General features: G+C 46.5%; 1 protein-coding gene across 1 annotated transcript; it reads left to right on the top strand.

Annotated features, from left to right (window-relative positions):
- Positions 1–340: 340 nt before the first annotated feature.
- On the top strand, positions 341–15,322 carry LOC138681237 (splicing factor 3B subunit 4-like). Its single transcript, XM_069768580.1, has 6 exons — positions 341–447; positions 4,367–4,427; positions 5,454–5,567; positions 13,431–13,598; positions 13,683–13,796; positions 14,084–15,322. Exons 2-6 carry the CDS (start codon positions 4,381–4,383, stop codon positions 14,172–14,174), a joined length of 534 nt encoding a protein of 177 aa, XP_069624681.1. The 5' UTR covers positions 341–447; positions 4,367–4,380; the 3' UTR covers positions 14,175–15,322.
- Positions 15,323–26,629: the final 11,307 nt, after the last annotated feature.

Raw genomic sequence — 26,629 nt, 5'->3', positions numbered from 1 at the left:
CAAACAGGTAATCTGATAACTAATTGTTTGATCAATCAGCCGAATGATTAGATCAATAGATGCAATGAATTATTTCAATGTAATAAAAAAAATCTCCATTTTCATCATATTGTTCATAAAACAAAAAAAGAGAGAAAAAAATACGAGCACTGTCCCTTTAACTCGTGTACGGAAGAAATAACAACATGGCGCCCCGCTGGCTTTACGCTCCTCCTCTCCACTGAACAGCTGTTGTACGAACTCCCGCTGGGTCTCCAGCAGGTCAACCAATCAGAGCTTCGGAATCGTGCAGCAGTGTAGCCAATCAGCGCCGAGCATTCCTTCCTGCTCGTGAAGACGTCATTGGGCGGTCCTCCCTGACAGGAATTGTGTGCGCCATCTTTGCTTCTCTCCATTGGAGGTGGGGTTGACCGGCCGGTCGGGGGCTCAGTCTGTGTACGGTACCCGGTAAGTGACGCGCCGGTTCCGGTCATTAACCCTTCTGTTGCCAGATAGAAATATGGTAGGCAGAGCGGCGGCTGGGGCTGGCAGTGCTCGTAGGCGGCCGTTTACGGGAATGAATGGAGAGGACGGGTCGCATCTATAACTCCGTCCTGTGTCCCAGTACTGCACCGCATAATGGGGGGGTGGATGTATTATAGGAGATGAACTACAAGGCCCAGCATGCGCTGTGAGCCGGAGTCACGTGTCCTGCTTTCTTCGTGCTGGTAATGGAGGTGAGGGCGATTTATCGCTGGAGGCAGCTCATGGCGGAGGCTTTTTATGTTCCTACCATTTCACCAACTTAAAGGGGTCTTCCAGCCTCTGAGGGGTCCGCAGGATCAGGAGGAATGCCCAGTGGTTGTGATGGGAGCAGAGCTCTCCGGCGCCTTTCATACTGCGGACCCCTGTTCTCAGGGCGGGTGGGCTCCTGACAAAGAGCATATGTTTATCACCTATTTAGTTGGTAGGCGATACATTTAAATTTTGGGGGGCAACCCTTTTAATAACATGTACTTAAAGGGGTTGTCCAATTTCCTTAAGCTGAAGTTTTTTTTTTTTAATCTATACTCACCCTCCCCAGGTCCGTCACCGAGTCTCCGCCACTGCACCTAATGTCTGTTGTCTGCAGTGCCGATGTTGCGTGTACAGTGCTGCAGTCAATCGTTTAGCTCAGTAGTTCGTGGCGTCAACACAGTCAGTGAGCTGAGTGGTTCGGGCCTTCAGTTACTCATTGCGTGATGTCGGCGCTGCTGCCAGTCAGTGAGCTGAGTAGTTTGTGCCATCAGTTCAGTTACTCGTTGCTTGATGTCGGCGCTGCTGCCAGTCAGTGAGCTGAGTAGTTTGTGCCATCAGTTCAGTTACTCGTTGCTTGATGTCAGCGCTGCTGCCAGTCAGTGAGCTGAGTAGTTTGTGCCATCAGTTCAGTTACTCATTGCTTGATGTCAGCGCTGCTGCCAGTCAGTGAGCTGAGTAGTTTGTGCCATCAGTTCAGTTACTCATTGCGTGATGTCGGCGCTGCTGCCAGTCAGTGAGCTGAGTAGTTTGTGCCATCAGTTCAGTTACTCGTTGCGTAATTTCAGCGCTGCTGCCAGTCAGTGAGCTGAGTAGTTTGTGCCATCAGTTCAGTTACTCGTTGCGTAATTTCAGCGCTGCTGCCAGTCAGTGAGCTGAGTAGTTTGTGCCATCAGTTCAGTTACTCATTGCGTGATGTCGGCGCTGCTGCCAGTCAGTGAGCTGAGTAGTTTGTGCCATCAGTTCAGTTACTCGTTGCGTAATTTCAGCGCTGCTGCCAGTCAGTGAGCTGAGTAGTTTGTGCCATCAGTTCAGTTACTCGTTGCGTAATTTCAGCGCTGCTGCCAGTCAGTGAGCTGAGTAGTTTGTGCCATCAGTTCAGTTACTCATTGCGTGATGTCAGCGCTGCTGCCTGTCAGTGAGCTGAGTAGTTTGTGCCATCAGTTCAGTTACTCATTGCGTGATGTCAGCGCTGCTGCCAGTCAGTGAGCTGAGTAGTTTGTGCCATCAGTTCAGTTACTCATTGCGTGATGTCGGCGCTGCTGCCAGTCAGTGAGCTGAGTAGTTTGTGCCATCAGTTCAGTTACTCGTTGCGTAATTTCAGCGCTGCTGCCAGTCAGTGAGCTGAGTAGTTTGTGCCATCAGTTCAGTTACTCGTTGCGTAATTTCAGCGCTGCTGCCAGTCAGTGAGCTGAGTAGTTTGTGCCATCAGTTCAGTTACTCGTTGCGTAATTTCAGCGCTGCTGCCAGTCAGTGAGCTGAGTAGTTTGTGCCATCAGTTCAGTTACTCATTGCGTGATGTCAGCGCTGCTGCCAGTCAGTGAGCTGAGTAGTTTGTGCCATCAGTTCAGTTACTCGTTGCGTAATTTCAGCGCTGCTGCCAAGTCAGTGAGCTGAGTAGTTTGTGCCATCAGTTCAGTTACTCATTGCGTGATGTCAGCGCTGCTGCCAGTCAGTGAGCTGAGTAGTTTGTGCCATCAGTTCAGTTACTCATTGCGTGATGTCGGCGCTGCTGCCAGTCAGTGAGCTGAGTTGTTTGTGCCATCAGTTCAGTTACTCGTTGCCTAATTTCAGCGCTGCTGCCAGTCAGTGAGCTGAGTAGTTTGTGCCATCAGTTCAGTTACTCGTTGCGTAATTTCAGCGCTGCTGCCAGTCAGTGAGCTGAGTAGTTTGTGTCATAAGTTCAGTTACTCATTGCGTGATGTCGGCGCTGCTGCCAGTCAGTGAGCTGAGTAGTTTGTGCCATCAGTTCAGTTACTCGTTGCGTAATTTCAGCCCTGCTGCCAGTCAGTGAGCTGAGTAGTTTGTGCCATCAGTTCAGTTACTCATTGCGTGATGTCAGCGCTGCAGACTATAATATACACCAGGAGCAGCTGTGGAGACTCCGTATTGGACATAGGAAGGGTAAGGTACAGCAAAAATAAAAGAATTCCTGCAGGCAGTGAACAGAGGTGTTCCAGAGCCACAATACCCCTCATATTATTTAATGGTTAAATGGCTGTCAAAGCAAGCAACTTTGCAATTTAAATGTCCTCTCACTTCTCAAGATTGGAAGGATTTTTAATGTTGTTTACTGCTAGTTGCCTAGGATACTGGCCACCTCTGCTGTCTTATCAGCAGTGGCCAGTCTCTTAAGGTACCGTCACATTAAGCGACACTGCAGCGATATAGACAACGATGCCGATCGCTGCAGCATTGCTGTGTGGTCGCTGGAGAGCTGTCACAAAGACAGCTCTCCAGCGACCAACGATGCCGAAGTCCCCGGGTAACCATGGTAAACATCGGGTTACTAAGCGCGGGGCCGCGCTTAGTAACCCGATGTTTACCCTGGTTTCCATTGTAAATGTAAAAAAAAAAAAAAAAACACATACTCACATTCCGGTGCCTGTCACGTCCCCCGGCGTCCGCTTCCCTGCACTCCTGCATCCTGTGTAAGCGCCAGCCGTAAAGCAGAGCGGTGCTCTGCTTTACGGCCGGCCAGCGCTGACACAGGATGCAGGAGGAGTGCAGGGAAGCGGACGCCGGGGGACGCGACAGGCACCGGAATGTAAGTATGTAGTGTTTTTTTTTTTTTTTTTTTTTACATTTACAATGGTAACCAGGGTAAATATTGGGTTACTAAGCGCGGCCCTGCGCTTAGTAACCCGATGTTTACCCTGGTTACCAGTGAAGACATCGCTGAATCGGCGTCACACACGCCGATTCAGCGATGTCAGCGGGTGATCCAGCGACGAAATAAAGTTCCGGACTTCTAGCTCCGACCAGCGATGGCACAGCAGGATCCTGATCGCTGCTGCGTGTCAAACACAACGATATCGCTATCCAGTTCGCTGCAACGTCACGGATCGCTATCGTTATCGTTCTAAAGTCGCTCAGTGTGAAGGTACCTTTAGGCAAGCAGCACAGGGGTCGGTGAGCTATTTGCCATAGAACTGTTATGAAGCTTCCCAGATTGCAGGATCCAGCTGTCTTCCAAGAATCCGTGAAAAAAAGTGAGCAGGTAGCTTCTTTTAACCGCTAAAGGGCTTCCGAACCCCATCATAAGACGGAACATGTGCAGAGCAATGCTGTTTTGACATTGCTGTGCATTATGCTCATTTTATGGACCGCTTTTCAGTGCTTTTTCCAGCTGAATCTGCCTGAAAAAGACATCGTGTGCATATGCGCTAAAGTTTCTCCAAATTTCCTGCCCATTTTTGTCTGCAAAAGAAACACTGAACTCCCAAGTTTAATCACAGAAAAACCCCTATTCCATAGCTGATCGGGGTTTTTTTTACCTTTGTACCCGCATTGTTTATGGTTAGATATTTTATCTGGGAGAGAATTACCTCATATTTTAACCTGTTTGTGATTTTTATATTTTAAAATCTAGAATCTGAGCTGAAGATGCCAATGAACCGAATTGAATTTATCTACGAGCCCAGGAAATTTCGGTAATTCCTTTGCTGAAGTTTTATTTAGCATCTTTGCTTGTAGTCAAGGAGCGCCATCCAGCTTTATGGAGAAGTCATTATGATGGAGGGGAGAGCAATGGGAGTGATCATTGTGGTAGTAATCATTGTACCACTTACATATTTAAATTGCAGGTGTGATGGGCCCTGTGTGCAGCCCCTTGCGCTCATCTGTATAGGAAACAGGAGCTGCCTGCTTTTCCATGCATTATTCTGCCCAGGGGTAGTGTGTGCTGCGACATGCACCACAATTGGTCCGTGCATGGTCTATCTGAAAAACTGGTCATCTGAACAAGGCCTTAAACTGGAGCACTGCTTCCTTTACCGCCATAAGGCTTGTATGGATGATCGCCCACAATGCAACACAAAGATATAAGCCATAAGTGTTAGTGATGAGAAAATTCCTTTCAGGCATTAGTCGCATGCAGTCAGTTTTTCCTCTAGCTCTTCTTTTTAAATTAATGTCATATGAAACATAATGTTAGTACATCCAGTGCTGACTTACCTGCCATGATTAGTCAATGATTGTATAACTACTAGATTGCTGTAGGTCGGGCTGCATGAATGGAGCGGCGGTAGTGTAGTGTGCACTGCCACACCATTTATAATTCAAGGATGTACTCGGCCCACAGGGCACGGACTGGCCGGCGGCTCCCCGACAAGAGTGTGACGGTTTCATGTATTTCTATGCAGCTGTTACATTTTGGGTCGGGAGAGCCACTGGCCAGTCTGTGCACTGTGTTCTGATCTTTCTCCGATTTATTCGGCCGTCTGACTGCGACCTAAGGGACTGACTGACAAAATATGAACATGAGAGAAAGGTAATTCTTGGTGTAATCCAATTGCCCTGAAGATGTGGCAGCCATTATCAGGACTGCTTTTATAGAATGTAGGCAGCCACAAACCACTGACATAAGTCAGAAAAGCTTTGGGAAACTAGAAATGAACATGATATCTTTTAACTTACTTTTCCCCAATTATTTTTATGGACTTCGTTTTATTTCACAGGGGCCGAGGAAATCGAGGCAGGGGAAACTTCATTGGTAGAGGTATGAAGGTACAAGCGTTTTTTGAAAGGGAGAAGTTTCTGAATAAACCAATGAATGGCATTGTACCAATGAGGTAATATCATAAGTGTTACTATAACTCAGAACCAGTAACTTTTAAGTATCAGGCTGAATTAACATTTGTTGCACAAATTTATACAGTTGTTCCATTTGTCTGGTTTGTAGAAATGCAGGTATAGTAGTACAGAAAACATGGGATTGTTCAGCAACTCGCACAATGTGCACGGACAATAAATCCTGGTTGGGGGAAGATAAAAGTAGCACATATAGAAAATTGTTGATTTGTTCCGCACTCAGTCTCCATAAAGAAATAATCAGTTGAAAGACACACAAGTTTAAAATCCGGAAAGCAAAAAAAGAATAAAAATCTCTATGGTCTCAAACCTGGGAGTGTCAATGGTTGTTTATCATGACATTAAGAACTGTTCATCCTCGTAGCTTCGAAACGTGTAGGATTTTTTCAGGTTGTCATGGTTTAACTTGTGTGTCTTTCTACTGATTATTTTTCATGGACCAATAATACACTGCTCAAAAAAATAAAGGGAACACTAAAATCCCACATCCTAGATATCACTGAATGAAATATTCCAGTTGCAAATCTTTATTCATTATATAGTGGAATGCATTGAGAACAATAAAACCTAAAAATGATGAATGTAAATCATAGCTAATATCCCATGGAGGTCTGGATTTGGAATGATGCTCAAAATCAAAGTGGAAAATCAAATTACAGCCTGATCCAACTTCAGTGTAAATGCCTCAAGACAAGGAAAAGATGCTCAGTAGTGTGTGTGTGTGTGTGTGTGTGTGGGTGGCCTTCACTTGCCTGTATGACCTCCCTACTGTACAACGCCTGGGCATGCTCCTGATGAGGCGGCGGATGGTCTCCTGAGGGATCTCCTCTCAGACCTGGACTAAAGCATCCGCCAACTCCTGGACAGTCTACGGTGCAACGTGACGTTGGTGGATGGAGCAGACATGATGTCCCAGATGTGTTCAATCAGATTCAGGTCTGGGGAACGGGCGGGCCAGTCCATAGCTTCAATGCCTTCATCTTGCAGGAACTTCTGACACACTCCAGCCACATGATGTCTGGCATTGTCATGCATTAGGAGGAACCCAGGGCCAACTGCACCAGCATATGGTCTCACAAGGGGTCTGAGGATCTCATCTCGGTACCTAATGGCAGCCAGGCTACCTCTGAGGGCTGTGCGGCCCTCCAAAGAAATGCCACCCCACACCATTACTGACCCACTGACCGGTCATGCTGAAGGATGTTGCAGGCAGCAGATCGCTCTCCACGGCATCTCCACAGTCTGTCACGTCCTCAGTGTGAACCTGCTTTCATCTGTGAAGAGCACAGGGCGCCACTGGTGAATTTGCCAATCCTGGTGTTCTGTGACAAATGCCAAGCGTCCTGCATGATGTTGCTCTGTGAGTACAACCCAGATCTGTGGACGTCGGGCGCTCAGACCATCCTCATGGAGTCGGGTTCTGTTTGTGCAGACACATGCACATTTGTGGCCTGCTGGAGGTCATTTTGCATTGCAGGGCTCTGGCAGTGCTCCTCCTGTTCCTCCTTGCACAAAGGCTGAGGTAGCGGTCCTGCTGCTGGGTTGTTTCCCTCCTACGGCCCCCCCCATGTCTCCTGGTGTATTGGCTTGTTTCTTGGTAGCGCCTCCAGCCTCTGGACACTACGCTGACAGACACAGCAAACCTTCTTGCCACAGCTCGCATTGATGTGCCATCCTGGATGAGCTGCACTACCTGAGCCACTTGTGTGGGTTGTAGAGTCCATCTCATGCTACCACGAGTGTGAAAGCACAACCAACATTCAAAAGTGACCAAAACATCAGCCAGAAAGCATTGGTACTGAGATGTGGTCTGTGGTCCCCACCTGCAGAACCACTTCTTCACAGGGGGTGTCTTGATAATTTCCAATAAGTTCCATCTGTTGTCTATTCCGTTTGCACAACAGCATGTGAAATTGATTGTCAATCAGTGTTGCTTCCTAAGTGGACAGTTTGATTTCGCAGAAGTTTGATTTACTTGGAGTTATATTCTGTTGTTTAACCCCTTCAAGACCCAGCCTATTTTGACCTTAAAGACCTTGCCGTTTTTTGCAATTCTGACCAGTGTCCCTTTATGAGGTAATAACTCAGGAACGCTTCAACGGATCCTAGCGGTTCTGAGATTGTTTTTTCGTGACATATTGGGCTTCATGTTAGTGGTAAATTTAGGTCAATAAATTCTGCATTTATTTGTGATAAACACGGAAATTTGGCGAAAATTTTGAAAATTTCGCAATTTTCACATTTTGAATTTTTATTCTGTTAAACCAGAGAGATATGTGACACAAAATAGTTAATAAATAACATTTCCCACATGTTTACTTTACATCAGCACAATTTTGGAAACAAAATTTTTTTTTGTTAGGAAGTTATAAGGGTTAAAATTCGACCAGCGATTTGTCATTTTTACAACGAAATTTACAAAACCATTTTTTTTAGGGACCACCTCACATTTGAAGTCAGTTTGAGGGGTCTATATGGCTGAAAATACCCAAAAGTGACACCATTCTAAAAACTGCACCCCTCAAGGTACTCAAAACCACATTCAAGAAGTTTATTAACCCTTCAGGTGCTTCACAGCAGCAGAAGCAACATGGAAGGAAAAAATGAACATTTAACTTTTTAGTCACAAAAATTACCTTTTAGCAACAATTTTTTTATTTTCCCAATGGTAAAAGGAGAAACTGAACCACGAACGTTGTTGTCCAATTTGTCCTGAGTACGCTGATACCTCATATGTGGGGGTAAACCACTGTTTTGGCGCACGGCAGGGCTTGGAAGGGAAGGAGCGCCATTTGACTTTTTGAATCAAAAATTGGCTCCACTCTTTAGCGGACACCATGTCACGTTTGGAGAGCCCCCGTGTGCCTAAAAATTGGAGCTCCCCCACAAGTGACCCCATTTTGGAAACTAGACGCCCCAAGGAACTTATCTAGATGCATAGTGAGCACTTTGAACCCCCAGGTGCTTCACAAATTGATCCGTAAAAATGAAAAAGTACTTTTTTTTCACAAAAAAATTCTTTTAGCCTCAATTTTTTCATTTTCACATGGGCAACAGGATAAAATGGATCCTAAAATGTGTTGGGCAATTTCTCCTGAGTACACCAATACCTCACATGTGGAGGTAAACCACTGTTTGGGCACATGGTAAGGCTCGGAAGGGAAGGAGCGCCATTTGACTTTTTGAATGAAAAATTATTTCCATCGTTGGCGGACACCATGTCGCGTTTGGATAGCTCCTGTGTGCCTAAACATTGGCGCTCCCCCACAAGTGACCCCATTTTGGAAACTAGACCCCCCAAGGAACTAATTTAGATGCCTAGTGAGCACTTTAAACCCTCAGGTGCTTCACAAATTGATCTGTAAAAATGAAAAAGTAATTTTTTTTCACAAAAAAATTCTTTTCGCCTCAATTTTTTCATTTTCACATGGGCAGTAGGATAAAATGGATCATAAAATTTGTTGGGCAATTTCTCCCGAGTACGCCGGTACCTCATATGTGGGGGTAAACCACTGTTTGGGCACTCGGCAGGGCTCGGAAGAGAAGGCGCGCCATTTGACTTTTTGAATGGAAAATTAGCTCCAATTGTTAGCGGACACCATGTCGCGTTTGGAGAGCCCCTGTGTGCCTAAACATTGGAGCTCCCCCACAAGTGACCCCATTTTGGAAACTAGACCCCCCAAGGAACTTATCTAGATGCATATTGAGCACTTTAAACCCCCAGGTGCTTCACAGAAGTTTATAACGCAGAGCCATGAAAATAAAAAATAATTTTTCTTTCCTCAAAAATGATTTTTTAGCCTGGAATTTCCTATTTTGCCAAGGATAATAGGAGAAATTGGACCCCAAATATTGTTGTCCAGTTTGTCCTGAGTACGCTGATACCCCATATGTGGGGGTAAACCACTTTTTGGGCGCACGGCAGGGCTCGGAAGGGATGGCACGCCATTTGGCTTTTTAAATGGAAAATTAGCTCCAATCATTAGCGGACACCATGTCACGTTTGGAGAGCCCCTGTGTGCCTAAACATTGGAGATCCCCCAGAAATGACACCATTTTAGAAACTAGACCCCCAAAGGAACTAATCTAGATGTGTGGTGAGGACTTTGAACCCCCAAGTGCTTCACAGAAGTTTATAACGCAGAGCCATGAAAATAAAAAAAAAAATTATTTTCTCAAAAATGATCTTTTAGCCTGCAATTTTTTATTTTCCCAAGGGTAACAGGAGAAATTTGACCCCAAAAGTTGTTGTCCAGTTTCTCCTGAGTACGCTGATACCCCATATGTGGGGGTAAATCACTGTTTGGGCACATGCCGGGGCTCGGAAGTGAAGTAGTGACGTTTTGAAATGCAGACTTTGATGGAATGCTCTGTGGGCGTCACGTTGCGTTTGCAGAGCCCCTGATGTGGCTTAACAGTAGAAACCCCCCACAAGTGACCCCATTTTGGAAACTAGACCCCCAAAGGAACTTATCTAGATGTGTGGTGAGCACTTTGAACCCCCAAGTGCTTCATAGAAGTTTATAATGCAGAGCCGTGAAAATAATAAATACGTTTTCTTTCCTCAAAAATAATTATTTAGCCCAGAATTTTTTATTTTCCCAAGGGTTACAGGAGAAATTGGACCCCAAAAGTTGTTGTCCAGTTTCTCCTGAGTACGCTGATACCCCATATGTGGGGGTAAACCACTGTTTGGGCACACGTCGGGGCTCAGAAGGGAAGTAGTGACTTTTGAAATGCAGACTTTGATGGAATGGTCTGCGGGTGTCACGTTGCGTTTGCAGAGCCCCTGGTGTGCCTAAACAGTAGAAACCCCCCACAAGTGACCCCATTTTAGAAACTAGACCCCCCAAGGAACTTATCTAGATATGTGGTGAGCACTTTGAACCCCCAAGTGCTTCACAGACGTTTACAACGCAGAGCCGTGAAAATAAAAAATCATTTTTCTTTCCTCAAAAATTATGTTTTAGCAAGCATTTTTTTAGATTCACAAGGGTAACAGGAGAAATTGGACCCCAGTAATTGTTGCGCAGTTTGTCCTGAGTATGCTGGTACCCCATATGTGGGGGTAAACCACTGTTTGGGCACACGTCAGGGCTCGGAAGTGAGGGAGCACCATTTGACTTTTTGAATACGAGATTGGCTGGAATCAATGGTGGCGCCATGTTGCGTTTGGAGACCCCTGATGTGCCTAAACAGTGGTAACCCCTCAATTCTAACTCCAACACTAACCCCAACACACCCCTAACCCTAATCCCAACTGTAGCCATAATCCTAATCACAACCCTAACCCCAACACACCCCTAACCACAACACTAACCCCAACACACCCCTAACCCTAACCACAACCCTAATTCCAACCCTAACCCTAAGGCTATGTGCCCACGTTGCAGATTCGTGTGAGATATTTCCGCACCATTTTTGAAAAATCTGCGGGTAAAAGGCACTGTGTTTTACCTGCGGATTTTCCGCGGATTTCCAGTGTTTTTTGTGCGGATTTCACCTGCGGATTCCTATTGAGGAACAGGTGTAAAACGCTGCGGAATCCGCACAAAGAATTGACATGCTGCGGAAAATACAACGCAGCGTTCCCGCGCGGTATTTTCCGCACCATGGGCACAGCGGATTTGGTTTTTCATATGTTTACATGGTACTGTAAACCTGATGGAACACTGCTGCGAATCCGCAGCCAAATCCGCACCGTGTGCACATAGCCTAATTCTAAAGGTATGTGCACACGCTGCGGAAAACGCTGCGGATCCGCAGCAGTTTCCCATGAGTGTACAGTTCAATGTAAACCTATGGGAAACAAAAATCGCTGTACACATGCTGCGGAAAAACTGCACGGAAACGCAGCGGTTTACATTCCGCAGCATGTCACTTCTTTGTGCGGATTCCGCAGCGGTTTTACAACTGCTCCAATAGAAAATCGCAATTGTAAAACCGCAGTGAAATGCGCAGAAAAAAACGCGGTAAATCCGCCATAAATCCGCAGCGGTTTAGCACTGCGGATTTATCAAATCCGCAGCGGAAAAATCCGCAGAGGACCAGAATACGTGTGCACATTCCTAACCCTACCCCTAACCCTACCCCTAACCCTACCCCTAACCCTACCCCTAACCCTACCCCTAACCCTACCCCTAACCCTACCCCTAACCCTACCCCTAACCCTACCCCTACCCCTAACCCTAACCCTATTCTAACATTAGTGGAAAAAAAAAAATTTCTTTATTTTTTTATTGTCCCTACCTATGGGGGTGACAAAGGGGGGGGGGGTCATTTATTATTTTTTTTATTTTGATCACTGAGATAGATTATATCTCAGTGATCAAAATGCACTTTGGAACGAATCTGCCGGCCGGCAGATTCGGCGGGCGCACTGCGCATGCGCCCGCCATTTTGGAAGATGGCGGCGCCCGGGAGAAGACGGACGGGACCCCGGCTGGATCGGTAAGTATGATAGGGTGGGGGGGGACCACGGGGGGGTGGAACGGAGCACGGGGGGGGGTGGATCGGAGTGCAGGGGGGGTGATTGGAGCACGGGGGGGTGATTGGAGCACGGGGGGAGCGGACACGAGCACGGGGGGAGCGGAGCACTGGACGGAGGGGAGCCGGAGCAGTGTACCGGCCAGATCGGCGGGGTGGGGGGGCGATCGGAGGGGTGGGGTGGGGGCACACTAGTATTTCCAGCCATGGCCGATGATATTTCAGCATCGGCCATGGCTGGATTGTAATATTTCACCCGTTATAATGGGTGAAATATTACAAATCGCTCTGATTGGCAGTTTCACTTTCAACAGCCAATCAGAGCGATCGTAGCCACGAGGGGGTGAAGCCACCCCCCCTGGGCTAAACTACCACTCCCCCTGTCCCTGCAGATCGGGTGAAATGGGAGTTAACCCTTTCACCCGATCTGCAGGGACGCGATCTTTCCATGACGCCGCATAGGCGTCATGGGTCGGAATGGCACCGACTTTCATGACGCCTACGTGGCGTCATGGGTCGGGAAGGGGTTAAGGCTGTGTGCACGTGATGCAGAATTTTCTGCACTAAATCTGCATCTCCTGGCAGAATCCGCAGGTGCGTTTTTTTATGCGTTTTTTGTGCGTTTTTTTTACTAATGGATTTCTATTATAGAGGGTGCAGAAACGCTGCAGAACTGCACTTCTTTCAAATCTGCAGCGTTTCTGCGCAGATTTTTCTGCACCATGTGCACAGCTTTTTTTTTTTTCACATTGATTTACATTGTACTGTAAATCACAGTGCAGTTCTGCTGCAGAAAAATCTGCTGCAGTTCTGCACTAAATCTGCATCGTGTGCACATACCCTAAGTGTTACCTTTTATTTTTTTGAGCAGTGTATTTTCATGTTTTATTTGAAGATTAAATACTGGACTAATCAACGATTTTCTACTTTGTAGGACAGAGGCGGAAATTTGTGCAAGAACATTAAATTTTAGTTGACTTATTTGAGATTATTAAGGTGAACGGTAAAAATAGGTGCCTATAATAACTTTGATGCAAATTACAAATATTTAGCCACACATGCTTTCATGTCTTATAACAAGAAAAAGAAAGGTTGTTGATGGGTGGGGGTCAGGGTCCTGAACCCCCCACAAATCTGATTTAATACCACTCTGAAGTGTGCAGGAGTGGTGCTCAGGCTCAATAGTAAGTCTATGGGTATATACACAGCACTGTAAAATGAAATGTACAGACCCTTAGACTTACTATTGAGCCTGTACACAACTCCTGCCAAGCGCTGGACCTCCACTGATAAGCGACGCTAGACAGCACTGTGGGTGCTTAATGCTGTATGTGTTCATGTGTTTTGTTTTTTTATAGACGTGGTATGGGGAGAATGCATCCATACATGGACCCTCGAGGACGTGGTGGTATAAGGGGACGAACTCCAGGATTTATGCCGCCGCCACCACCACCACCTCTTCCGCCTAGGGAAATGGGAGATCCCTTTCCTCCGCTTCAATCACCTCCTCCCTTCGCTCCTCTAAGGTTCACTGACATAATGCATTGTATTTGATTTATGGCTAATAATGCGCAGTAAATAACTTTTTTTTTTTATATATATACATAAAGGCGTGGACACCCACCACCACCACCTGGTCTGATGGGATTTAGAGGAATGCCCCCTCCTCCCCGAGGTAGGAACATGTTACCACCACCAAGAGGACGTTTTTCTCATCCAAGAGGGTAAGACCATCTAATGTTTATTTTGTATTTTATTTCCCCATGTGAAAGTATATATTGAGTACATAGAAATTAAGAATTAACTATTATATCTTCCTTCATTGTGGAGGCATAGCAGTAGATTAATAACCATTTCGGTGCCATGTTGTTCCTGCATGCAGTACTTTATATAGCAAATTATATAAAAGTAGATTACACACTTTTTTTTTTTTTGTGATTTTAGCCATTTTCTTTTTCCTTTCTTGAAAACCAGTTGTAGCAAACACTTGTGATTTTATCCTCCCACACAGCTTTCCCAATGGACGCGGTTTTGCAGCACATCCTCCGCCACCTGGCCGGGGCCAGAGATGGCCTGCACCGCCAGGTGGTAGACGCTTTTAAAGAGACACACTGTTTACAATCCATAGCAGTTTTTATGTGGCTGGAGAGTGAATCTTCTTTTTTTTTTTTTTTTTTTTTTTTTAAATGGTCCTATATTGCCAAAATAGTTTGGGTTTTGAAAATAACTTTTTTATTTTTTCCCATCAGCCCTCATGCATTAAGTGGCATAGACAAAAATAATAATAATAATAATAATAAAATGCCAAACGGTAATACATAAGACAAATGATCTTTTTCCTCTTTGGACATTTTATCATTTATTAAATGCGTGGACATTTGGCTGTTGCACAACGGGACAGAACTTACAAGATGGGTCAAGCGTTAACATTAATTATAACACTTAAGTATTGGACTTGTGTGCAACGTTTTACAGATGGCTCTCGGTATTGTTTTTTTTAAAATCCTGTGTACTTTAAGCACTATATATCAAACTTGTTATACATATTTGTAACGCTAAATGTAAAAAAAAAAAAAAAAAAAAAGTTGTGAACAGTTGAAACGCTGAAATGTTGTAACTTTAGCAGTAGAGCAAAAGGTTGAACTAGCCGTGCATAGAGAGCTTGACCTGGTGCAACGGTTGCGTAGCTGCCATATAATTGTCATCTGTACCATTCTGAAGCCGTTACGTAATGCATCTGTTTATTTCTCTGCATTACTCTGTTACTAAACATTTCTATGCTTGTAAAACGAGACTGTATACTGCATCAAAAGTGTTTTATAATGTGAGCAAAAACCTATCGTTCACTGTTATTGTTATTCTAAATGTAATTTATTTCAGCATTGCTGTAAAAACCTAGCTACAACGGCGAACTGTTCACTGTACGCTGGGGAGTCCCCTGCTCCCATATACTATTCTGCTGAGGGCTGAAAAAAATGGGGGCGTTCGAGCCGAGACTTTATATTTTTAAATTTTCCTTAAGCATACGTGCAGAACACTGGTCCATTATTGATTAATTTATACACTTCTTCAGTTTGTTACTCACACACCAGAAAATTGTTCTGTATTTTATTCATTTCTTTTTTTTACTGAAATGTTGCATTTCTTTAGTTCTGAAGTTAAGATTTAATTACATTGTAACACTAAACTGAATGTATACTCCTGCCTCAACAGTATTTATTCTAAATGTTTAATACATTTTTTTTTCTTTTACGTGACTCCTTTTTTAAAATCCCAATACAAATGTACATTTATATATATTCTTTTCACTTATTACTAGTGATGAGCGAATATACTCATTACTCGAGCTTTCCCGAGCATGCTCGTGTGTCCTCCAAGTATTTTTTAGTGCTCGGAGATTTAGTTTTCTACGCCGCAGCTGGATGTTTTAGGCTATGTGCACACGATGCGGAAAACGCTGCAGATCCGTAGCAGTTTCCCATGAGTTTACATTACCATGGAAACCTGTGAGAAACAAAAAACGCTGTGCACATGCTGAGGAAAAAAACGCGCGGAAACGCAGCGGTTTACATTCTGCAGCATGTCCCTTCTTTCTGCGAATTCCGTAGCGGTTTTACAGCTGCTCCAATAGAAAACCGCAGAAAAACCGCGGTAAATCTGCAGCAAAAACGCAGCGTTTTTGCCCTGCAGATTTATCAAATCCGCTGTGGAAAAATCCGCTAGTGGACCAGAATACGTGTGCACATAGCCTTACAGCTACTAGCCTGCTTGATTACATGTGGGGATTCCCTAGCAACTAGGCAACCCCCACATGTACTCAGCCTGTCTAATAGCTGTAAATCATTCAGCTGCAGCGATGAAAACTAAAACTCCGAGCAATCATAAATACTCAGAGGACACCCGAGCGTGCTCAGGAAATCTCAAGTAACCAGTATATTCGCTCATCACTACTTATTACTAAAAGGGTAATGATTTCAGTAGCCACATAGATTTTTGCTGATGGAAGGCGTGTCTGTAAACTTTGTTGCAAATTTTCCCCCTATACCTCTAAAAAAAAAAAAAAAAAAAAAAAAAGTCTATTCTAGACATTGAATTAAAGGGAACCTGTCACCCCCGTTTTTTCAAGAAGAGCTAAAAATAGCGTTAAATAGGGGCAGAGCTGGGCTTTACATTAGTGTATTTTGGAGCCTTTATTCCCCACCTATGCTGCCGAAATACCTTTGTAAAGTCGCCGTTTTGGGCTGTCACTCACGCTGGTCAGGTCATATGGGCGTGGTGACAGCGCTGTTTCTCCCCCAGATCTACATTGGTGGCGTAGTGGTGTGCGCATGTCCAAGTGGTAAATCCACTGCGCAGCTTCAAGGAAAATAGCGCGATCTGCGCTATTCAGCAGTTTATCAGTGGGCGCGGCCATCTTTGTGAGGCCGCGCGTGCGCAGATGGTTCTTCTCGGCTTCCCAGGGCTTCAGTTGCAGCCGAGATGCAGTTCGCATCTCGGCTGCAGGAAAATGGCCGCCGCGATCTCCATCTGTTCACGTGTGGCATCCCGCGGCCATTTTCCTGAAGCCCCGGGAAGCCGAGAAGAACCATCTGCGCACGCGCGGCCTCACAAAGATGGCCGCGCCCACTGATAAACTGCTGAATAGCGCAGATCGCGCTATTTTCCTTGAAGCTGCGCAGTGGATTCGCCACTTGGACATGCGCACACCACTACGCCACCAACGGAGATCTGGGGGAGAAACAGCGCTGTCACCACGCCCATATGACCTGACCAGCGTGAGTGACAGCCCAAAACGGCGACTGTACAAAGGTATTTCGGCAGCATAGGTGGGGAATAAAGGCTCCAAAATACACTAATGTAAAGCCCAGCTCTGCCCCTATTTAACGCTATTTTTAGCTCTTCTTGAAAAAACGGGGTGACAGGTTCCCTTTAAATAATCAATTGAGTTTGCCTGCAGCCACCACTAGAAGAAGTTTGGAAGCTGGCTGCATACAACCTATATACATTGAACTCTTTAGTAAATAAGTATGCGGCTAGCTCCTGAAAACCACTATATAATTGGCAAAAACAGGTTTACAGTTAGCATATGTCCGCCTACCTATGAAAGAAATTTGAAGCTCTCTATTAAATACAAAAACCTCATATATACTATAATACTATATATGATGAAAATGAAGGTGTTCTCAAGCATACCTAACTTACAAATGGGGGTCCCACACCCAGCCCCCCCATAGATCAACTGCTAGTCACTCCCACTGAGGCCGGATGTAAACAACGTGTACTGGAGATGAACTCCTGATAACAGCTGTCGCTCACACTGATCTGATATCCTAGAAAACCCCTTTAGGGTATGTGCACACGTCAGGATTTCTTGCAGAAATTTTCCTGACAAAAACCGGACATGTCTGCCAGAAATCCACATGCGGTTTTTTTTCGCGTTTTTTCATGCGTTTTTGACGCGTTTTTGGTGTTTTTTGTGTTTTTTTCCAAATGCATAGAATAGCGTGAAAAACGCAGAAAATCCGCAAAATTAATGAACATGCTGCTTTTTTTTACCGTGATGCGTTTTTTTCCACGAAAAAAAAGCATCATGTGCACAAAACATGCAGAATGCATTCTAAATGATAGGATGCATAATGTATGTGTTTTTAATGAGTTTTTATAGCGTTTTTATCGTGAAAAAAACCTAAAAAACCTGAACATGTGCACATACCCTTAATCGGCACGGTAAAAGAGGGCATAAAAATGATTTTGTTAAAAACATATATACGTCAAGAACGAGCATCAGATAATAGCCGGTATGTGAAGACTCAGCTTCTGAAAGGGATCCTGGGCTGCGCTGTACTACAATAAAAAGACATAAGGGAAGAATTAGCCAAAGCGTTGGAGAGGAAAATGAAGCTGCAGATTCCTGCTCCGAGGGGCTTCAGTGTGAGAATAGGTTTCCAATAACCTCCATTATACTCGCACCAGTGTGTACATTGTTCCAGTGTGTACATTGTTCTTCCACATATGAGTATTGTTACTGATCCATCAGACTGAAAGAATGATGCTATTATTGTCACCCTTTGAAGCTTGTAGAAGATGGCTTGAAGACCATTGAAGAAGAGCATTATTGTAAGGTGAGAGTGATAGTGATTTTTCTGTGTGCGCTCATCCTCTGGGGTTTCATCAGCAGGTAAGGCTTCAAGTGTAAATCCATGCTGCCTTCTGAAAACCAAGCTGTAAACTGCTGCTTTGTGTGCTGGTAACTGCTGAGCTTTAATTAGAAAAAAAATATCTAACAGAAGTTATCCCACCGTTACTAATGAAGGTACATTTGTAGGTTAAATCTTCTCCTGAATGGTGAGGGTCTTCCTGCTGAGATTACCAGTGCTCCTAAAAAGAGAGCTGCAGTTAGTTCATTTTATCTCTTTATAATCCGGTTTCACGCATCCAACATTTGCAGTTGCAGTCCTGACCGTGGGGTCTGGCTTGCCCTCGAGTCTCGCGATTTAACTTCTGCAATCTCTTCTATGCATGTGAGGCTGCCGAGTTTTGGGTCAGGAGTAGTGATGAGCGAATATACTCTGTACTCGAGATTTCCCGAGCACGCTCAGGTGTCCTTAGAGTATTTGTTAGTGCTCGGAGATTTAGTTTTCATCGCCGCAGCTGAATGATTTACATCTCTTAGCCTGCTTGATTACATGTGGGGATTCCCTAGCAACCAGGCAACCCCCACATGTACTTATGCTGGCTAACAGATGTAAATCATTCAGCTGCGGCTCTGAAAACAAAGTCTCCGAGTACTTACAAATACTCGGAGGACACCCGAGCGTGCTCGGGAAATCTCGAGTAACGAGTACATTCTCTCATCACTAGTCAGGAGACCTGTGGGCAGTCAGTACTTAGACCACAAATGTGCGACTTGAAACTGGCCTTGGTTTTTTCTGCACAGCGACTCCCTCATCCATCCTCCATGCAGGAAGCTAAAACACAGCATCATTCACTTGATTGTCCAGTACAGCAGGTGCGTTGAGAATTGAGTAAAATGAAATGAGCCGCTGGGCTTAAAGGGGTTGTCCGGGATATAACAATTGATGGCCTGTCCTTAGGAATGGTCATCAATATGAAATCGATGGTGGTCTGACACATGGCACCATACAGCTGATATCTGCTACAGCAGCGGATGGATACAGGGGGAACACAGCAGCTCGGTTCATTGCTTGGTGGTTGATGCCAAGTACTGCGCTTTTTCTCCTATTCACGTAGGTGCTGGGTGTCCGCCCCCCACCAATCTCATTGATGTTCAACTCTGGGCTTAGGTCATCCAATATTAGGGAAGTATAAAAGCAAAAACACAGCTAATGCTGCAAGTTGAAGCTCTATTAAAAAAAAAAAAGAAAAAAACTTTTTGAACATCCCTCACATGTTTAACAATGTCATTCTTATCATGGCTATTGTACCAGCTCCTATAATGATACTGTAGTTCTTTACATTTTACTTAAGCCAGTATGTACTCTTCCTAACTTTTAGGCTCAGGCTTATCACAAGGTCTCTGAGAAATACTTTCTCTCTGGACGGTTCTGTTAGGTTTTACATTGATTTTAGTGCAGTGTCTGATCTATACCAGCTTGGGAGTGTACAACTAGAAACATCAGGTAAGACCAGCAGACAATGATGAATCAGTCCTAGGAGAGATCTAATGTTATGATGTTACTATGGCTGTAAAATAAATGGACAATGATTTAGACGTTAACTGACTACGGGGAAAGACAAACCTGATCTATCAGCATTAACAGTAACTGTCCCCTGCTGTCAAAGCCACCTCTGCTCCCCTCCACCTTAGATCAGAGCAGGGTTTCTTTCTCTGCTGTCTTCTAATATTAAGGTGCGTTGTGCTTATGTAATGCCTGCTTGGCTTCTTTTTTTTTTCTCTGGTGGGTATAAAGAATAAAATAATGACACAAGCTACTTCTGAAAATTTGCTCTGCTGTAACTGCCGGGATTAGGATGCTCACTGATCCAGCAGTTTAACCCCCATGTATCCTACACTGTCAATAGTGACAGCAGCACAGGCAGAGTTTTGACAGGCGATCAAGATGCAGAGGTGCCGTTCAGGCCTCGGGGGTCTGTCACAAGAAGAAGAAAAAAAAAAATGTTCAGCTCAAATTTTTGTTAATTTAAAATGGTGCCCAATCGTGATTGGAAAAGGATGAATATAAATCCAAACAAAAAAAAATCAGCACATTTCTCCGATATAAAAAAAAAAAGTAATAAAATTTCACATTTAAAAACATGACATTCATGCAATGAATAAGAACCGTATACACACTTTGGGTTTTCTCATGCGCCTCATTGGGGGACACAGGACCATGGGTGTTATGCTGCTTGCCACTAGGAGGACACTAAGTAAACAAAAAGAGTTAACTCCTCCTCTGCAGTATACACCCCTTGACTGGCCAGTAATGACCCAGTTCTTGCTTAGTGTCCGTAGGAGGCACTTGGGTCTGTTTTCAGACCCCAACGTTTTTTTTTTTTTTTTTATTCTGTACATTTAAATTTTTTAATTAACGGAGTGAAGGGGGCGATGGATTCCGTTTCAGGGTCCACTCTTCCCCGAACCATCAACAGGCGAGTATACCTCCCCGTACCTCTCCTGTGACGACTGGGGCACGCCTAATCTACGCTAGGGCGACGGTTCCTGTACGGTCCCGATCTTTCCCCCTGTAAAAGGGCGAGCACATAGAGTATACCTCTTATGTGCATCTCATCTCCCGGGCTCCTCTGCAATTAAGCCCTCACCTGACAGCTTCATGTAGTCCCCGCAGTAGCCGTAAGCCCCCTGCGGCAGGCACATCCGTAAGTCCCCTGCGGCAGGCACACATCAGGACGCTCCATCCCCCGGCATAGGGAGGATCGATTGAGCTGGAGGTGGCTCCCTCCTTGGTGAGTAATACCCTTCCTCACGCTGCCAGCATGGGAAGGTGCGGTCCGGGTCCCTGGGGAGAGGTAGGGCTGGCTAGGTGCCAGCGGTGATCATTAGGCGTGGCGTCGCGGCGCGGCCACTGTCGCGCTCCGCTGGCCGGCTCCACAAATTTTGTCCTCGGCTTTTTCAGCCGGACTAGGCCGCAGTTCAAAAATCCCGCCCACCACCGGAGCCCCGCCCACTACTCAGGCGCTTCTTGCTCTGAACGAGAAGAGCCCTGCAAATCTTGGGTGCCATCTTGGGACTCCACTTCTGCAGGGAAATTCAGCAGAAAACACTACTTTACCTCTCTTCCTCCCTGGGGACACCAGCACAGGACCATGGGTAAGCTGCTCCACTCCATAGGGAAAAGCTTATCCTCTTCTCTGCACCCATAGCCCTGCTATCGCAGTTTATTGGAGAATAGACATACACTATGTCTCAATCTAAGGAGGCTAGAAGCTAGAAGGGGCAATAAAAAGTACACTGTGTTCTTTACTTCATGTGCCACTTGCAATTCTGCGTTGCCATGTGCCCACAATACCCCTTTATGCCAGAACTGTGACCCGGCCTGTGCGCAGCCGCCTTCTGCCTCCCCCTCCAATGTCTCCACCGACCCCGTCGAGCCTAACCTTCCTGAGTGGGCTGTGTCCTTGTCACGTTCAATGGATTCCTTGGTCAAGGCATTGGACTCTTTCCGGGGATCCTCCCTAAGCCAGAACTCCTCTGCGTCGACTGCGACGGAATCTGGCGCCGGTGCGGGGCCGTCCGACCACAGGGGGTGTACTGTACTACAGGAATCTCGGGGTGCCAGAAAAAGATCCCTTCCCTCGTCTCCCGTACACGCTCAAGCTTCAGCATCTGCGAGCTCATCTTCTCGCTCCCCCTCCCCCAAGGGTCGCAGCGTACATGACTCGGAATAAGAGTCGGAGGAATCTTTAACCCAAGACTCCTCTATCGGTCAGGAGACAATTGACTCCCTTATTGAGGCAGTCAACAAAACACTAATGGTGGACGAGGAATCTGTATCCACTCAGGAACACGTCGTGTCTTTTAAAGACTAAACGCGTTCAAAAGATATTTGCTAATCACCCTGAGTTTCAGGACAGTGTCCAAAAACACATGGAACACCCGGAGAAGCGATTTATGGCTCAAAAAGCCACGGAAGCTAAATATCCTTTCTCCAAGGACCTGATGAAGGCGTTGCATCTCTATCCTTCTGTGGATCCTGCCGTATCGCGACTCACATCCAAAACAGTCATATCTCTGTCTGACGGTTCATCAGTCAAAAATCCTTCTGACCGTCAAATTGACTACCTGGCTCGCTCAGTCTTTGAGGCCTCAGGAGCAGCTCTCATTCCATCTTTTGCCGCTACCTGGGTGGCTAAGGCAATGGTTGCCTGGGCAGAGGTGTTAACCTCTACCGTCCACGGCAGTAATCTTCCCCCAGAGGCGGCAGACTCGCTAACCAGATAACTACGAAGTCTCCGGCCTGACCTAACGCTTCCATAGATGCGGCTAATTGCGCAGCGCAAGCCGCTGCAAACGCAATCTCCATCAGGAGGGCCTTGTGGTTCCATGATGGGCGAGCAGATTATGCTTCTAAAAAGTCGCTGACTTCTTTACCTTGCCAAGCTGGCCGTTTATTTGGGGAGAAACTAGACCAAATCATTTCTGACGCTACCGGGGGAGGAGTAAATTTCTTCCACAGCACAAACCTGCCCGGCCTTTTTGGAATCAACAACAGTTTAGATTCCGGTCCTTTCGTAACAACTCCAGTTGGTTCTCCACTTCCCCTGGTTCGGGACGGCGGGAAAACAAATCCCCAAGTCTCATACGGACCTAACCGTTCCTGGAAACCCAGACCGAGACCTTCTAAGGCATCTGCATCCCTTCCACACAATGACTCGTCGACGTGTCCGGCGGATGTCTTCTTTCATTCCATCAAAATTGTCTCTCTGTCGTTCACGACGAGTGGATCAGAGAGCTTGTGTCTTCCGGATACAAAATTGAGTTTTTTCCATCCCCCTCCGTGCTTCTTCCAGTCTTCTCCCCCCAAATCAAGGGCGTCACGTCTTCTTCAGGCCATACAGGCGCTTCAAAGGGACGGTGTCATCGTCCCGGTCACTCGAGACCAAAGGTTCAAGGGGTTTTACTCCAACCTATTCATGGTCCCAAAGAAGGACGGGACTCTACGGCCCATACTGGGCCTCAAACTGCTAAACAAGTTTGTACGGGTCCGACACTTCAGGAGAGATTCGCTCCGTTCCATTGCCGCGTCCCTGGAAAAAGGAGAGTTCCTTGCATCCATAGGCATCAAGGATGCTTATCTGCACATCCCAATTTTTCCCTCTCATCAGCAGTTCCTGCGCTTCTCAGTCCAGGAAGAACACTTCCAGTTTGTGGCCTTGCCCTTCGGACTCGCCACTGCCCCCAGATTCTTCACGAAGGTCATCGCAGCCGTCATGGTCATTCTTCACGCTCGGGGTAGTTCTTCCGTATCTGGACGACCTATTAATCAAGGGTCCGTCCCATTCTGCCTGCGAGGAGTCTGCAAGTGTCACCGTGGATTCTCTTTCTCACCTGGGTTGGAAAATCAACTTCGAGAAATCAACTCCAGTGTCAGCTCAGCAAATCTGCTTCCTGGGCATGATTTTGGAGTGACGGGTTAGTCATTCTCCCTCCAGAGAAGGTCTTGCCCTTACAACAGGGAGCGCGCAAGCTCTCTCGTCCAGTCCCTCGCTCTATTCGCTTCACGATGCGCATCCTCGGGAAAATGGTTGTGGCGATGGAAGCCGTTCTGTTTGCGCAGTTCCATCTCCGTCCCTTGCAATAGGTGCTGCTGTTAGCCTGGGACAGGAGTCCGTTCTCCCTCGACCGTCGCTTTCGCCTGTCCCCACAGGTCAGGCAGACCCTCAGGTGGTGGACGCTGCAGTTCTCCCTGGACCAAGGGAAGTCCTTTCTCCCAGTGCGCTGGTTAGTGGTGACCACCGATGCCAGCCTTTTGGGCTGGGGCGCAGTTTTCAATCACCACACGCCACAGGGTCGTTGGTCCACAAGAGTCGCGTCTTCCAATCAATATCTTGGAGATTCGAGCGATCACACTTGCCTTACGCAACTTTCACCACCTTCTTGCAGGTCATCCCATCAGAATCCAATATGACAACGCCACAGCCGTGGCATATATCAACCGGCAAGGGGGAACCCGCAGCAGGGCAGCCATGCTCGAAGACACCCACATCCTATGCTGGGCTGAGCCCAATCATTCGCTCATCTCGGCGATCCACATACCGGGTGTGGAGAACTGGGAAGCGGACTTCCTCAGTCGCCAAGGTCTTGTCTCGGGCGCATGGTCCCTCCATCCGGAAGCCTTCCAGCAGATTTGTCTTCGCTGGGGGACGCCGGATGTGGATCTCATGGCCTCGAGGCTAAACCAGGTTCCCCAGTTCATTGCTAGATCCCGCGATCCTTGCGCCATCAGAGTAGATGCTCTGGTCCTGTCGTGGCATCGGTTCCAGCTGCCATACATATTTCCGCCTCTTCCTCTGCTCCCGAGAGTCATCATGAAGATCAGGGCAGAGGGGAGACCGGTGATCCTCGTCGCGCCTAGCATGGTACGCGGAACTCGTCCAAATGGTCACAGATGTCCCCTGACGACGTCCAATTCGCATGGATCTCTCACAGGGCCCAATTTGCCACCAGAACTCCGGGCCCTGGCTTTGATGGTGTGGCCGTTGAATCCTGGATTTTAGCCCAAGCCAGATTCTCTCCAGGGATTTCTTCTACCATGATTCGTGCTAGGAAACCCGTATCCATGTGCATTTATCATCGCACCTGGCGCATCTTCTTTTCATGGTGCAATGCCCATGGACGTTCTCCTCTGGTGTTTCCTATTCCGTCCATTCTGGAGTTTCTCCAATCAGGTTTAGAGTAAGGCCTTGCCCTAAGCTCGCTCAAGGGACAAGTGTCCGCATTGTCTGTTCTATTCCAACAAAAGATCGCTTCCAGACTGCCGGTTAAGACGTTCATCCAAGGAGTCTCCCGGGTGGTCCCTCCCTATAGAATGCCTTTGGCTTGATGGGATCTTAACTTGATTCTCGGAGTTCTTCAGGAGGCCCCTTTCAAACCATTGCAGGACATCTCTCTCACCCTCCGTTCATGGAAGGTGGTCTTTCTCGTGGCGATTACGTCAATAAGGAGAGTTTGAGTTGGGGGCCCTCTCTTGCCGACCCCCTTTTCTCATTTTTCACCCAGACAAGGTAGTTTTGAGAACCTCTCCCTCTTTCCTACTTAGTCATCTCCTTTCATCTAAATGAGGACATTGCCTTGCCGTCATTCTGTCCGGCACCAACCCATCGTATTGAGAAAGCTCTCCATACTCTGGATGTGGTTAGAGCTCTTCAGCGATACATATCTTGCACGGCTCCCTTTCGTAAGTCGATGTCCTGTTCGTGCTTCCAGAGGGACATAGGAAAGGTCTGACCATCTCAAAGGCCACTCTAGCCAAGTGGATTCGCTCCACTATTCAGGAATCCTACCACGTCAGGAACACCCCTGTCCCAGCAGGGATTAAGGCACATTCGACTCAGTCGGTTGGTGCTTCTTGGGCCATTCGGTACCAGGCTTCAGCACAACAGCTTTGTAAAGCTGCGACTTAGTGCTTTGTGAAGGTATGCAGACTGGACCATCTCGTTCATACCCAGGCTTCGGCAGGCGCATTCTGCAGACAGCAGTACCTCGGTAAGCCAGTGGTACATGGGGTTTTAGCAGTGCAATTGCTCCCCACCAGGGACTGCTTTAGGACGTCCCATGGTCCTGTCTCCCAATGAGGCGTAGGAGAAAAGGAGATTTTTGTGTACTCACCGTACAATCTTTTTATCCGAGCCAATCATTGGGGGACACAGCACCCACCCTGTTAGCCTATTGGCTGGTTGTTGTGGTTTGTTCCCCAGTTTTTGACATTGTTTACTTGTCTTGGGTTTTTCTTATATTCCTACTACTTTACTACCGAACTGGGTCATTACTGGCCAGTCAAGGGGTGTATACTACAGAGGAAAATAGGGATTTTTGTGTGTACTCACCGTAAAATCCTTTTCTCCGAGCCACTCATTGGGGGACACAGGACCATGGGTTATGCTGCTGTCACTAGGAGGCTGACACTAAGCTGAGACAAAAAAGGGTTAGCTCCTCCCCTGCAGTATACACCCTCATGCTGGCATGCAGAGACCCAGTTAAGTGCAAAAGCAGTAGGATAATGAGAACAATATATCAAAAAACATTGGAACATAACATGTCAAACAACAGTCAAAGACTAAAAAAGATAACTAGCCGTAAGGCTACCAGGGTGGGTGCTGTGTCCCCCAATGAGTGGCTCGGAGAAAAGGATTTTACGGTGAGTACACACAAAAATCCCTATTTCTCCTTTGCCTCATTGGGGGACACAGGACCATGGGACGTCCCAAAGCAGTCCCTGGGAGGGAAACAATACAACCACGTAACTTCATGTACCATCTGACTACCAATGCGCAACGGCCGCCTGCAGGATACGCCTGCCAAGGGCCGCGTCTGCAGAGGATTGGATATGCACATTGTAATGCTTTGTGAAGGTAT

The sequence above is a fragment of the Ranitomeya imitator genome, chromosome 5 (assembly GCF_032444005.1).
Source record: "Ranitomeya imitator isolate aRanImi1 chromosome 5, aRanImi1.pri, whole genome shotgun sequence".
In the NCBI taxonomy this organism is placed as follows: Eukaryota; Metazoa; Chordata; class Amphibia; order Anura; family Dendrobatidae; genus Ranitomeya; species Ranitomeya imitator.
Note: the sequence above shows the minus strand (reverse complement) of the source record. Positions and strands in the feature narration are given on the sequence as shown.

Excerpts from the sequence above, each read along its gene's own strand:
- LOC138681237 (XM_069768580.1), top strand. The coding sequence starts at position 4,381 with ATGCCAATGAACCGAATTGAATTTATCTACGAGCCCAGGAAATTTCG. Across the intron at positions 4,428-5,453 it reads TACGAGCCCAGGAAATTTCG|GGGCCGAGGAAATCGAGGCA; the intron begins GTAATTCCTTTG and ends TTTATTTCACAG. Across the intron at positions 13,599-13,682 it reads CCTCCCTTCGCTCCTCTAAG|GCGTGGACACCCACCACCAC; the intron begins GTTCACTGACAT and ends ATATACATAAAG.